General features: G+C 42.6%; 1 protein-coding gene and 2 long non-coding RNA genes across 7 annotated transcripts in view; 2 read left to right on the top strand and 1 right to left on the bottom strand.

Annotated features, from left to right (window-relative positions):
- Positions 1 to 15,080, bottom strand: part of LOC117227733 (A-type potassium channel modulatory protein KCNIP1) — a 38,071-nt gene that overhangs the window by 21,679 nt on the left and 1,312 nt on the right. For 3 of the 5 annotated variants that reach the window (XM_033483232.2, XM_033483233.2, XM_033483231.2), the window contains exon 2: positions 4,675 to 5,035. In XM_033483232.2, coding sequence (XP_033339123.1) covers positions 4,675 to 4,839 — 165 coding nt within the window. In that variant the 5' untranslated portion in view covers positions 4,840 to 5,035. Of the gene's footprint in view, positions 1 to 4,674; positions 5,036 to 6,030; positions 9,278 to 15,080 lie in introns of those variants that run through there. The other 2 variants (XM_033483234.2, XM_033483235.2) reach the window with 2 other exon arrangements.
- Positions 627 to 2,768, top strand: LOC117227736 (uncharacterized). Its single transcript, XR_004492136.2, has 3 exons — positions 627 to 953; positions 1,157 to 2,006; positions 2,090 to 2,768. It is a non-coding gene; the product is annotated as an uncharacterized LOC117227736 (long non-coding RNA).
- LOC143259986 (uncharacterized) lies at positions 2,791 to 7,107 on the top strand. Its single transcript, XR_013034049.1, has 2 exons — positions 2,791 to 4,557; positions 4,628 to 7,107. It is a non-coding gene; the product is annotated as an uncharacterized LOC143259986 (long non-coding RNA).

The following is a 15,080-nucleotide window of genomic DNA, read 5'->3' on the forward strand; positions in this document are numbered from 1 at the left end:
CGCCCAGCCAACGAGCAGGCGAAGTCCGGTTCCGCTGATTGGCGCGGCCGCCTCGCGCCAGTCGAGTGCTCGCCCCTCATTGGTCACTGTTTTCCGTTAATAACTCGTTAACGATGCCTCGGAGAAAATTTTTATAAAGTGTAGTACTGTAGTAGAGTAATCATATCTCCTCTTACAAAATTGTCAATATTTGCGTACAATATGAGCGTGAATTAGAAAGAATTTATTGCACGCCGTTCAAAGAGAAGTGGCACGATGGGAAACGAATAACCTCGAATATCGGGGATAACGGAAAATAACGGAATGGAGATATCAGAAGCAGGAGATATCGAATCAGCCGCGAAGCCGCGTGTAGACAGCCGGTAGAAATGGTAGAATGGATAGAAGAAGAAAAAAAAGCAACGATCGGGTATAAAACTATTTGACAAAACGATGGAACGAGTCGGAAAGGCTGGCGGGCCTAGAAACGACGGATTCTTCACTGGAGAGCCACTCTCCGCTCATAGTTCTCGTTAACTCACTGCAATCCACGGTCTTTTAGCGCGGAACGGACGGTCTCTCGTCCGCCCCCCTCCTATCCCCGCCTCCCCACCCTACGCCGCGACAACGAGCCGGACACGCGACCATCGACCGCCATTGTCGGAAGAATTCTTTTAACGTTGCCAGCTTCGTAGACTCTCGAATAGTTTACGGTTGTCTATGCTCGTATCGCGTACGATACGGTTTCGCTGTCGAAACGTAGCCAGTTTCGGATCAATAGGCGACCCCGATCGGAGTACATTTTATCGATCGGCCGAACAAACAGACAATTTTTTAAGTTTCTTCGCATTTCGCCTGTTCTCCTTTCTACTTTCTTACGCGAACGACACACGGCATTATTAACACGGCGACAAGCTGACGTGCGAATAATAGGCGAGAATAATGGCCGCGATGATTACAACTTCTCATAAAAGGTAGGTTGTCCTTATTCTCGGCTGTTGGTACAGTGGCGTAAAACCGAGGCTACGGTCGAACGATATCTGGACAAATTAGCCGCTCATTTTGAAAGTGGTAATTTACTTTTAAATCCAGATATTCGAGGATTTTGCGTATTAATAAATTAAAAAAAATTGACAACTGATGACACGGTAGTATAATGTTTTTGTGTTTTTTCTAGGGGCTATTTTCTAGAGCTTTCGCAGGAATTAAATTATATATAACTTAGAAATATCTGGACAAATGAGTCGTTTATTATGGAAGTGGTTATTATCTAGTTTTAGATTCAATTAAAAAATATTGACAACTGATGACACGGTAGTATAATATTTTTGTGTTTTTCTAGGGGCTGTTTTCTAGAGCTTTCGCCGAAATTAAATTATATGTAACGTAAAAATATCTGGTCAAATGAGTCGTTTATTTTGGAAGTGGCTATTATCTAGTTTTAGATTCAATTAAAAAATATTGACAACTGATGACACGGTAGTATAATGTTTTTGTGTTTTTCTAGGGGCTGTTTTCTAGAGCTTTCGCCGAAATTAAATTATATATAACTTAGAAATATCTGGACAAATGAGCCGTTTATTTTGGAAGTGGCTATTATCTAGTTTTAGATTCAATTAAAAAATATTGACAACTGACGACACGGTAGCATGATGTTTTTGTATCTCTAAGGGTTATTTTCTAGAGTTGACATTTCGGACACTGATGCAGGGTAGTGGAGCCGGTTACCGTGGCGTGACCAATTGCTGTGTCCTCGATCCGTTTTTGGGCTTGATTCTGTAGCTGTAAGGAGTAAACCGCCGCAAGTCGCAATTTCCAAACAAAACGTATTTATCAGAAAAGATCAACGCGAAAATAAATTCTATAGGCTCCGACAAATTATGCGATTTGAAACACTATTAATACGAAGCATTGGCGATCGGAATTTCAAGCGACAGTATCACGGAAATGAAGAAAAAAAATGTGACTTGCAGAGAGCGTTCTTCCTTGCAGCCGCAGAATTAATTTCATCATAAATGTAACTAAATGTAATAACTATCGTAAATATTTTAACTTATAACTTAATATTGTAACTAAATGTAATAACTGTCAGTATTTTTTTTATTCAAAGATAAACGAAACAGACGAAGAAAAAAGATTAATCGTACACCCGAAAACGAACCGAAGGCACAGCGATTGATCACCGCACAGTAACCGGCTCCGCAGCCTCGGATTTCAATGGGAAGAAACTCGCGGAAATTTGCGGAGATTCGCGAAATGTTGCGAAAGCTCGCGGAATCGACGCGTGTAATCGCCCGAGCGTCGGACCCGCCTCGTTCGTGAAATATTTACGCGGATTTTCGAAGGAGGCGGTTGTCGGGTCGGCGTCGAGATTCCCCTCAAGGTTGCGTACACGCCGGCTAGACCGTTTCGAACGTAAATGTCGGAGGTTTACAGTGCACCCCCGCGGTCGATACAATTCCTGTCCGATGGTTTTGCAGTGAAAACTTGCTAACCAAGCAGTCGTTTCACCGAATATTCGACCTAGCTATCCTCGACGTACTTCCGCAGCTTCGCCGAATGTAACACGTATTAGCTTTTTGATGGGTCAAGCCTACTTTTAGGAATCGTCAACATTTTCCGTTCTTCCTTCGTCCAGCGTTCGGAAATCTTGGAAATTGTTCATCTTTGGTTTCGGTGCACGGGTTCGGTTACCGATCTGGATCCTTGACGACCTGATAGAACTAAAAATACTACAATCGTTCCAGATACCACGTGATTTATTTATTTTTATATACGTAATTTTTATTTATATAAATATAAAATATTATATATATATAAATATATATAAATATATAATATTATATAATATAATATTTTTATTTACGTAATTTATTCGTGAATGTAACGCGAATCATAGAAAAATAAAATTGTTAATGAAAAAGTCAATGTCGAGTTTAACCTCAACATAAAGGTGCAAAAGGATAAATGCTGAGCCTCGAGTTAGTTCTTGGAAAGAAAGGACGTCCCGTACGCAAAAATTTACACGCCGGCTCCGGCCTCGATGTAAGTTTAACCGTGCACCACTTGCACGAACGTACGCGGTCCGGCCAAACACCGACCATTCTACTTGCGATCGTGTTGTATCCAGACAGTACATAGTTTGTTTTGTCGGAAGAATTTCTATCGATATTATACAACAACACAGCATCCTATAAGACGATTTCGCTCTAAGAAAATTGCGAAAACTTTTGTACGACCCTGTATTACGACAGCATTGGGTAACATCATTTTACTAACTAAATGTAACTAAAAACATAACTTATATTAATATAAGAATATAACTAAAATAATGACGGAAAGGAATAATGAACTATAGTGCCTTTACATGAAAATATAATTATTATAATTAAGGGTACATAAATATATACCCTTCCGCCGAATTAAAAAAAAAAATGTTCGTTTTTAATAAGTTTTCGGTGCGAAACCTCCCATTTTTGTACTAACTCTGGGTCTTGTATGACACGATTTCATACAATACGGCATTTTCTAGTTATAGCAGGGTTACTTGTATTACGTACAGTAATTTATCCCCAATTCGCGCTCAAATTGCGCACAAAAATGAACAATTTGGGAAAAGGAGATACGATTATTCGAGCCTTGCGGCCCGTTTTTACAATATACAGGCTGTCCCAAAATTATGGTACTTGCGGGAAGTTAGAGATTCCTGAGATCATTCGAAGCAACTTTTTCCTTTACAAAAATTCTCCCCGAGGCGTCGTTAACGAGTTATTAAGGAAAAACGCTGACCAATAAGAGGCACGCTCGGCTGGTGCGAGGCGTCCCAGTTCCACTGATTGGCGCGGCTGCCCCGCGCCAGCCGAGAGCTCGCCCCTCATTGGTCACTGTTTTTCGTTAATAAATCGTTAACGATGCCTCGGAGAAAATTTTTGTAAAGGAAAAAGTTACTTCAAATGACCTCGGGAATCCCTCATTTCCCAGAAGTACGATAATTCTGTGTAATAACATATGTTATTACATGTTATTACACCCTGTGTAATAACATAATCATATCTTCCCGAATTAGGGAACAACTACTGTAATAGCCTTGAAGAAAAACACCCTTTTTCTAAATCGAAGATCAGTCTCCAAGCGTTCGAATGTGCCAAAGATCCGCGCGATTACTGTGAAATTCTTCGACATCGTACGAGAGATCCTAAGTTGAAGAAGTATCCGCGGTTTATCTGCGAAATATTTTGGCAGACGCGCACGTTTCTGAGCGAACCGAGTAAATAGTCAGGCGGAACTGATCGTGGCTCGCGAGGAGGGGAACTGGAAGAGGCGCTAAGAACTCGAAGGCGTCGTACCGCCGCGAATAGACCTGGCGCGGCCAACCTCTCAAGTGTGTTTCGCAGGTGCTTTAATTCCGCTGTTTCGCTCGCATGCCAAGTCCTCGTAATTGTGTCAAGAGCGTGCGTTCACGTGGACAAGAGTAAACGCGCGATCTCCCAGAGAGGGACCCGGCGGTGACTCGGATCGAACATTAAACTTGAAAGCAGAAGCAAGAGCAGAAGCGTGAGCAGAAGCAGAAGCGGCACGGTTCGACCAATAAACAAATCTAGCAATTTCTCCAGGGTGAATCTCTAGAAGCCGCTCTTCCGAATTTCAGGCTTTCTCGGAGCCGGCTGCCAGAGAACACCGAGCGTCGCGACTGACCTGTTTGAAACCCCGGTACATCACCCGTATCTCCTGCCTGGAGAACTTGGTCTGCCGGAGGAGTTCCTCGAGAGCGACCGGTCTGGTTGCCTGCTGCCTGGTCCTCGAGCTCTCGAAGTCGAAGAGCGCCTCCTCCGGTCCCGGCGAGTCCGGCGGTGTTGCCATCTTGTAGCCGCAGTTCCGCTACCTATCGCAACGAGTCCCACTCGTTGACCTCGACGAATCCTCGCCGGTCCCTTCTTCCCCGCTTCAAGGTCTCTTTCGCGGTCACACCACTGGCTCGATCCGCCCCGGTATTTTCATCCTCGTTGCGTCCATCCGTGCCCTCGTCCACGCCGGCAAAGCCCTGTTGCCGTTGCTTCTGCGAAAACACCGATCGTTTTAAATCGAGATCTTGGAAAGCTCGAATCCTCTAGGCGAGAGAATCGGTACCGAACGATTCGCCTAATCGACGGCTAATGAATTACTTATTCTATTAATTATACTATTTAATTATTAATATTATTTATAGGCAGATATATACATATATAATATATAAATATTATTATAAAACATTTATTATAATATTTATTATAATATACATATAATATATAATTTATAATATATAAATTATATTATATATATTATATATATAATATTATTATATACAGCGGCAGATCTCCAACCGTTATGCGCCGTGATACGAGTCGATAAAAATATTGATTGAAATATCTTCCGGGGGCTGGAACACGAGGCTCGGGGCCGTGCAACGCGTCCCTCCGAACGACGCTATCTAGTCTAGTGCCTGTAAAGTGATCTTCGGGTTCCGTCGAGTTCCGTGTTTATGAGTCGGCGGAGCGTACTTGTCGGTCGATGGCTGTTTTTCTTATCAGCCCGATAAATACCGGAACGTGCGGCGAGTGCCGAGGAGTCGCTTCGTGTTTTAAAAGAGCCCCGAAGAACAGTGACGGTCCGTCGTTACACGAAGATAAATCATCTCGCGGAATCATATCCGGGGCCCCTCTCCGTTCGCCCTGAACGCGTTCGTGATTCATAATTTCGTAACTGGAAAGGTCGCTCGTCGAGAGGTCGAAACTTCTCGAAAAAAACCATCCACCGGATAACTCTCTCAGAATTCCCGTCTAGGCCTTCACCGGCGTAGAAACAAATTCCATTTTATATTTTCCGCTCCCTTTCGCGCGAGGAATCTCACGTCCGGTTTTCGGACGTGCCCCGACTACAGAGACCCGCCTGCACTGTGGCACAATCGCGTCACAATCCGCCGCAACAAGCAGGCGATCCTAAAAGCCGAATCGTAAACAAGGGTATTTATTTTTTTTCCGCGGCGACGTACACACAATCGGCACGAAAACTTACTCTAATTCACGCGCAGTAATTTAATGGAAATACGTAGATCCGCTTTTCCTCCAACTGGAATGTAGCAAACGTCTCCGGGCGAAGTCGGCTGGTCACTGTGGTCGCGGGACACCCCGTATATTCCGCGAGCCGGCAGAGCCACTCGCGGGATCGTAAAGTGTATTTCTGGCGAGAATTCTACATATTCGGCCCGGCCCCCTAAGCCTAAACATCCGCGAGTCGGTGATAAGCGAACGACCGTCGAGCACCAATTAGAAAATGACGGATTTAAAGCCTGCATGCTTCTCTTCTGCACAGTTGCACGGGCTCGCTGACGTACACATGGCGGCGGCACGGCGGTACGACGAATCAAATATTTGCCCGATTCTAAATAAAAGCAATAAAATCTAAGATTTTATAGTGTATAATCTTCTAAAAATTAATCTCGTAATTTTTTATACGTTTAATATTGATCATTTATGACGTACAAGTGACAACAATCGCAAGTTTTAATTCGTTTATTGACTTTTGTTGCTCATGAAAACGTTGAGTCTTACGAAACATGTACGGCAGTCGCGAACGCTGATTCGAAAGGCATTTATATTTTGGTATTTTGATAAAAAAAATCGACTTACACTGTCGAATATTACACGAACAGTACACCTGAAATATTATTCACTAACACATTATTTGACGCGTAGTTTTTTTTAACTATGCGTGTACATTACCGCGGCGATTTACCGAACTACGTATCTTAACCTATACACAGCGCAGTTCTCGACGAGCCGGTGCGTACACGCTTGATCGCAGAGTACCTATAGCTAATTTGTGAACAGTGCTACAGTGAGAATATCTTGATCCTAGAAATTGTAGCTGTGTGTAGTACATTTAGAAGAAAATAGGTTATGTCAATCTTGACACGCAGTATGCATTTGGCTCACCGTAATAGATATTATACATAACCTCGGGTAATATATGCACACGTATAGTTGTTTCTTTACATTACGCTTTTTAATGTAATTCGTGCTTCCAGAGATTATAAGAATATTTTATATTATATATATAAATTAAGGAATAACATGTAGTTGTCAAATAGTACGAGTTATCAATTTATTGGCGTGAAAGGTTTTAATCTCTCTGTGAAAGTTCGCCTTCATTGAGAAATCGCAGTAATATCCACGCTTATACCCTATAGTGTTTCAATGAAAGCCCCGGCAACAAAACCCCCCGGGGCCGGATCGCCGCCGTCAATCGACTTTTGACGAATCGAGACGTCGCTGCACTTTCCGAGGCCACGTAGCGTTGCCGATTCTGTGTGCGGTCCGACCAAACACCGTTCCATTCTACTTACGAACGTTGTCCCCGCATTTCAGTCGAACGGATTCCACATTCAAACGTCAGTTCCTTTCGCCGGAAGAATTTCTACCGATTTCTGTCGATCAAATTTATCTAAATTGTACATAACCCTACCACGCGGATCAATATGAACGGTCTCGCGTTTGTTATTTTCAAAGTGTCGACATTATGAAGACTTAAAAAAAAACACAATTGGATAAGTTTCCTTTTCCAGGCTTATGTTTTACTAAAAATTGCAAAATGTCCAAATAAATTCAATCTTGTTATTCTTATAAAGCAACGCACGTTAATCAGTTTCAGAGCCCGGGTAGGGCTTGGTATTAATTAATTTAGTATTAATTGTTAACTTAACGGACGGGTCACGTAAATTTACGTTTCTCCATTCTGACTTCCTAAGTCGGGCCACTTAGATTTACGTTTTTGCTTGAATATTTTTCAATACTTTATTAATATTAAAATTAATATTATTAAAAAAATAATATTATATTAAAATTAATATTATTAATACCAGACATGTAAACAAATAACTTTGTAAAAAACCGAGAAAGACAGAGAAAAAGCGTTAAGTGTTAAAAAAATAGGAAATTCGTTTAACCCTCGTCATACCAGGTTTTTTCGAACCCATAGCTCGAGGCCTGGCTCGACCGTTGTACACTTGATGCCGTCTGCCGTTTGTTTACGTTAAAGCAACAACAACAATTACAAAGAAACAAACGTGGAAAATGTAATTACAACGTAAACAAAGAAAAGTACGATAAGATAATAGCAATAATAATAACGATGATGATGATATCATAATGACAGCAAAATTTTAGTTCAAAATGTTTGTATACACAAGGTCATGGGTCCGTCTGGCCCAACCGCCGGTACTGCGAGGGTCTTAGAATAAAGCGTCTTTAGAGTCTCAACAATTTTCAAACGAGCAACGTAAGACCGGCGACTTTAACCGAATATATATAATATATAATATATATTTAACCTAATATATATTGATAATAATCAACGCGGCCCGGCGTTGCTAACGTTTTTGAGCAGCTCGCTCGTTCAAGTTCCACGCCTAATCTGCGCGGCTCTATTATCTTAACGAGAAGAGACCTCCTCCAGAATGTTACGGTGCCATTTTTAATGAGCCTTTGTCCAGCCTCTCGGGAGAGACAATAGCTAACAGTTCGCGAGCAGTTAACAATTAAAGTTGCAACGGCCGCCACACCTCTCTCGCTCCGGCCTCTGGGTATGTACACCCGGTGCATCCGAGCAAACGCTTAATCTGATAACTTTTAACCCCCACTCCGCTCCCGCAGGCTATTTGCGTACCTCGAGACACGTCGAAGCGGAGTCATCGGTTAATTAACCCATTAACGTCCGCTGTACCCGGACAAGTACACACGATATTCTAACTTTTCCAGCGGACGCTGGACAGCGTTCCGAAAAGCGGACCGAAAGGCTCGTTTTCGGCGTCGTCGAAATTTTCTGTGACAACGAAAAAGAGAGAGAGAGAAAGAGGGGGGAGAAAAAGATCTCGAAATTCTGTTGAAAAATCGGTCGTACAATTTCCAAGAGAAACGAACGCGTCCGAATCCGTAATTTGAACAATTTCAAAAAGGCGATAATCCGTGCGAATCGTCTCGTGGGAGGCGCGAGGACGCGACGATCGTCGCGAGGGAGAAAAAAATTACATAAGAACACCCCCGCTGAATATTCAGGTCACACGGTTAACGCCTATCGAGATAAACACAACGTCGCGCGGCGATGCCGTGTAAACGGAGGGACGAGCGAAGAGAGAAGAGAGAGAGAGAGAGAGAGAGAGAGAGAGAGAAGAAGGATGAGAGAGCGCGACGGGAAAAGAGAAGCCAGAAAGGAGGAGAGAGAGAAAAAATAAATAAATAAACCCGGACACGTTCGTCAAGCATCGCCGGCTTCTTTCAGAGACTATAATGGCTCCCTCCCCCCCCTCCCCCCGGTCTCCCCTGGGTATTTTCGAAACTGTCGATCGCGGCTGCAACAAACATCGGGGAAAAGAATCGCGGCTTCCTGCTTTCGTATATCTTTCTATAGCCGCATCTTTCTATAAAAGCCGCGCACAGTCCTCGAAATAAACTGCAAACCCTGCGCGACATCCCTTTTTCTCCCTTTTATCTCTTCTTTCTCGGGTTGGCAGTAACAATATCATGGAATCCCGTACGATAAACACCGTATCGCTCTCTCCCCCCCCTCTCTCTCTCTTTTTCTCTCTGTACCATCGCTACGATACTGGTGATATTAATGTACGTTATTACGCTACAAATGTCCACGGTGTGCAATGCGAGGAAATTCCGGGCTTTCTGAACCAGCTTACGTGAGATCAGATCTACCAGAAAGATTCGCGCTATTCTCGGTCATAGTCTTAACGCTAAATGCGCCGAGATCTAAAGTGTCCAGCACGTGTTGCCTTCTACGAATGAGCCGTTTACTTTGAAAGTGGCATAAGTCACTCTACCGTAATGAAAAGTGGTGATTTTTTTCATGTTTATACGAAATTATTTATATTGAGAAAAATATCAGTATCCTGAGATAACAAATACAAGTAAATCTTCTCAGAAGTTAGCATCCATACTTTTAAACGTGTTAAAACGCAAACCCTTAAACATTAGGGGGACCGGAAAGTTATGTCGTTTGTTCACATTAAATTCAAACAGATAAATATGCGCAGAAACGACATAACTTTCCGGTCCCCCTAATATATCGACTTAAACAGAAAGTGACTTATGCCACTTTCAAAATAAACGGCTCGAATGATCCAATCGAATGTACTTAAATTTCTCTCGTCTTTCACGATAAACTTGCGGCCGAGTTATAAGAACTGTATTCAACAATTTCCAACGGAAATAATTACAGTATACATTTAAAACGAAGAACGCGCGAGTCTGTCCGGTCGTTTGACCTGCGGCGGCGGTACGTTTCGGTTAGTAACGGGAAGGGGGAGCGATGGTATCGAATTTCAAAACATTTGTCCGACGGCCAAACGTCGACCGAGCATTTTCCGCTCGCTGTGCCACTATACCGGCGGCGCGCTATAATGTACGTGCACGCGCGTACGGATATCGCGCGTAATAGCCGCGCAACGCCGGTGTGTCTGCCTATGAAAAATAAAAATTCACATTGCTTATCGATCCCTCCCGATGCCCCCCCCCCCCTACCCCTCTGTTCTACTATAGGCCGTCGAGCGATAACAACACGCATGCATACACGTGCAGGACGTGCACACGCGTGCTGCACACGCCTGTATTAAACCTGCTGCACACTTGTAACCGAGTTTTGCGCCACGGTGCTCGGCCAACATTATATAGCGTAATACGTGTGTTGTACTTTCGATCGAGCCACGCTCGTTGGAACGGGACGGAAATCAAACGATTTCAGACGCGTACGTACGTATCTCGGACAAATTACATTCTGCGCGCTCTTGCTTGACACTTCGACGACCGCGCCAAAAATCTCGAATATTTCATCGGAATTAAAGTGTTTCGTTCGATTTCATTAAAATTACGAGGCAAAGTTTTTTTATATAACACGATTGCTTCTTCGATATTCTTACCGCTCGCGAATCGATACAGATAGATATTAATTAATTACTATTAATATATATTCATAATATACAGGGTGTCCCAAAATTATAGTGCTTCCGAGAAATTATAGATTAATCAGGGCATTTCATAGTAACTTTTTCCTTTGCAAAAATTTTCTTCGAGACGTAGTTAAACGTATTTATTACAAAAAAAAACGAAAATTAACGATGCAGGCACCCATAGCAAAAGTAAAAGCATCGAGCTTTAAGAAGCTCGAGAATCGGAGAAGATACAGTAAATTCTCCCGAATGTTCCTTCAGCTTGTAAACAGAAACGGTTAATTTGGGAAGAGGAGAGCCTCTCGCGGCTCATTTCTATAATTGTTGGCGATCGGCCGCTACAACAATGAAACCGTCCCAACTTGGCCATTTCTGTTCGCAAGCTGAAGGAAAATTAGGGAGAATTTGCTGTACACAGACGTTCTGGAGCCGCTGTATCGTAACAAAGATTGTAACATATAATTCCGATTGTAGAACGAAGAAACGGTTAGTGTGGTTAGATTTTCAAGGCGAACTAGTTTCTTTGGTTAGACGGTTTCTGGCGTGAAATCAGCTTCTCCTTGAACAGCGGCAAGCCCGCTCGCGATCTCGTTGCAAACCCTTGTGGAACCCGTGTCGAAATCCGAATAACGAAAATCGCTAATTGCGGTTCTCATTACCTACTTTCGTGTGACTCGGCTCGGAAGCGAGGGCGCTTCCAGCACGCGATACCCGCTGTAAAAACGAATTCGTTGAAGAAAGAAGCGGCGTTGAATAATATCTAGTCGCGACCCCCCGAGGAAAATTAAGTAACTCGACACCCGGAGGCCGCAATTCACGCTTTGATTACGCTATTCAACGTCGTTATCGCGCGCAATCAATACAGGTGTGCACGTATGAGCGACACGTTGCGACGGGTCGCATCGCGTCGTACGAGCGTCGTATGATTACTACAGGGTGTCCCAAAAATGTCTCGCAATCCGAAAGTGGCGGGTTCCTTGGGTCGTTCGAAGCAACTTTTTCCTTTACAAACATTTTCTCCGAGGCACCGTTAACGAGTTATTAACGAAAAAACAGTGACCAATGAGAGGCGAGCTCGGCTAGCACGAGGCGACCGAGCCAATGAGCGGAACCGGGCTTCGCGCGCTGGTTGGCTGGGCCGCCTCGCGTCAGCCGTACTCGATTCTTATTGGCGCACTGTTTTTCGTTGATAACTCGTTAACGGTGCCTCGAGGAGAATTTTTGTAAAGGAAGAAGATGCTTCAAATGATCCGAGGAACCCGCCATTTCCGGATTGCGTAACATTTTTAGGACACCCTGCATGCAATATTTCTTCGGCATAAATCAGATTCTGTTCATATGAAAATACAGGATAATAGGTTTCAATTTTTTTTTTCAATATATTATTCAATATATTATATATCTATAGAAATATTATTACATCTTATTGAAACCTATTATCCTGTATTTTCCATAGTACCGTAGCGTATACGCAAGAGAACGATCGAACAGAATCTAATTTATATATATATATAGAAATATTATTATTATTATATTATATATATTTATATATTATTATATATATATAATAAGATATATAATATTTCTTAATAACGACGAAGCGATTCTATCCGTTAAAAGAAAGCCGTTTTCGGAAGCGTCGGCGTCGAAGAGAATTCCGAACGCGGGCGAATAGCAATGGCGAGGCGAATAACAAGCGAGTTATGGACGGCGTGAAAGTGGCGCACGAGAGCTACACACTTGAAATATTTCGGAGAAATCCAACTGGTATTTTTTCTAGCGAATATCCCGTCGAGATGCGGCCACATCGATTCGGCCTGATTCAATGTAAATAAACGAATGAGAATGTAAACAAAGAGGGGCCTATGTCCGGTTAATGTGTGATTGCTTACGATTTCATTCCCCCGTAAATTCTCCGATCCTTCGCAATTCTTCGGCAAACGGAAAAGAATTTTAAAACACACCGAGACGACTTTCGAGTTGCCAATAGTTCATATTTCTAACCTAATATCAACTAAAAATATCTTCGACGAACGGAACTTGGTTTGTCGCACAAACGACTATAAACTGATGATTAACATTGCAACGAGTCTATCATGAATATTTCCTGGGCGAATAATTTCATCATTTCTTTTAGCCGCATAAAGAAGTATAGTAATATGTCTCTCCAATTGACGCTCAGATTGTGCACAAGAATGGACAATTTGGGACGAGGAGACTCGATTATTCGAGCCTTGCGGTTTATTTTTATAGTTATAAATTCCCAAATTGTCCATTTTAGTGGACAATCTGAGCGTCAGTAAGGGAGACATTAATGTAATTGGTTGATTCAATTTTGTATTGCAGTGATAAATATATAGAAATTGTATTGTAATACAGTGATTATAAGAGGAGTAAAAGTTTTAAAATTCTGCAAATTTTAGATATTTTGTAGAGGTATTATTTTTATGAATTTTTGCGATCGTTTGTTAGCGCTTCAGTGAAATCATTATCGCAGTAAACAGCTCGCATTCTCAAATTTGACGAAGACAGTAATCTCTCTCCCTTACTGACGCTCAGATTGTCCACAAAAATGGACAATTTGGGAAGAGGAGATACGATTGTCCGAGCCTTGCGGCTCGTTTTTATAATCGTTGAAAATTTATATAACTATAAAAACAAACCGAAAGGCTCGAATAATCGTATCTCCTCTTCCCAAAATTGTCCACTTTCGTGGACAATGTGAACGTCAGTAAGGGAGACATTACTGTAGTTACGAATTGTTAACAATTATAAAAATGAGCTGCAAGGCTCGAACAATCGCATCTCCTCTCTTCAAATTGTCCATTCTTCTGCACGATTTGAGCGTCAGTTAGAGAGACATTACTGTACATGGAAAAGAACAATGGGGGGGGGGGAGAAAAGGAGAGAGTGACAGAGGAAGCAATCAGACGAGCAGGCAGATAAACGAACAAACGAGCAAACGAAAATAAAAAAAAACGAACAAACGAACAATTGTTTGTTTAATTGTGTTCAGCGATTGGATTGTATTCCCACCAACGACGCTTGTTCATTGTTAGCAGTAAATTTTGAGATCGCATTAGTGCCAGCAAAAATAGACCGTGAAGTAAACCGAATACCATGCGTGCAGGAATTACGCGCACCTCGTTAAATCCCCCATCAAATCCGCGCGATTTACTTCGACGATAAAATTCAGTTACATTCCCCTCGCGGGAACGCGCGCGTCTTCTGTTCTACTAAATTTCCGATGAAATTAAGAATTCTCCGCCGATAAACACGCCGGGCGATCGATCCGGAACTAATTCGTCCCGTGAATCGGCCGGACAAACATTCGTCGGAAATCTCGGCTAACCCTTCCGGCGCGGTCATGACAGATTCGGCAAAAATTCCGATCGATGAAACTTAGGCGAGAGAATGTACGTATCGAGAAGATTGAACAAATTTCAGTATTTACGAGTTATTTCGAATGTACAGTATTTTTGAATACGAATACAAAATTCCGCTCTGAAAAAGGATCGCCGAAATAGCTTTCGCCGACCGGCAACAAGATAAACGGTAACCATCGTGAATCGTCGATTTCTTTTTTTTTTGTAAAAAAGAAAAACCGGGTGAAAGTCCGCGCCACCGAGAAACAACGCGTATGGCGGATACAATTGCGGAAACAATGGAATCACGAGCGGATCGCGTACCTCTGAACAGCTGGTAAAACCGGTCGTCGAAAGAACAAGTCTCGGATTCATCGTTCTTTCAATTAGTCGTTCAACTCTTGAAGCGATTCGCTTCCGGAAACAATTCTGGTAATCTCGCGAAAGGGGCGATCGATCTACAGATCGTTGTACTCGACTCGCGTCTATCATTGTACGATAAAAATATCCGGAACGAATCGTTTCGCCAGAAGCAGGCACCGTTCCCGCTTTAATCACGATAAACAGATTATTTTCGGTTTAGGCTCTCTTGCATAATCCCTCTGTTTATCTGCACGGTTATCCTACGGTTATCCTTCTGTTCTAATTTATTCTCTCTTATTCTAGGATAATCTGCAATGTTTTCTTCGATTCCCTGAAATTCCAGCGATTGAACTCTCTCTATGACCGATGACCGGTCACCATCGACC

This window comes from Megalopta genalis, chromosome 8, assembly GCF_051020955.1.
Source record: "Megalopta genalis isolate 19385.01 chromosome 8, iyMegGena1_principal, whole genome shotgun sequence".
NCBI lineage: Eukaryota > Metazoa > Arthropoda > Insecta > Hymenoptera > Halictidae > Megalopta > Megalopta genalis.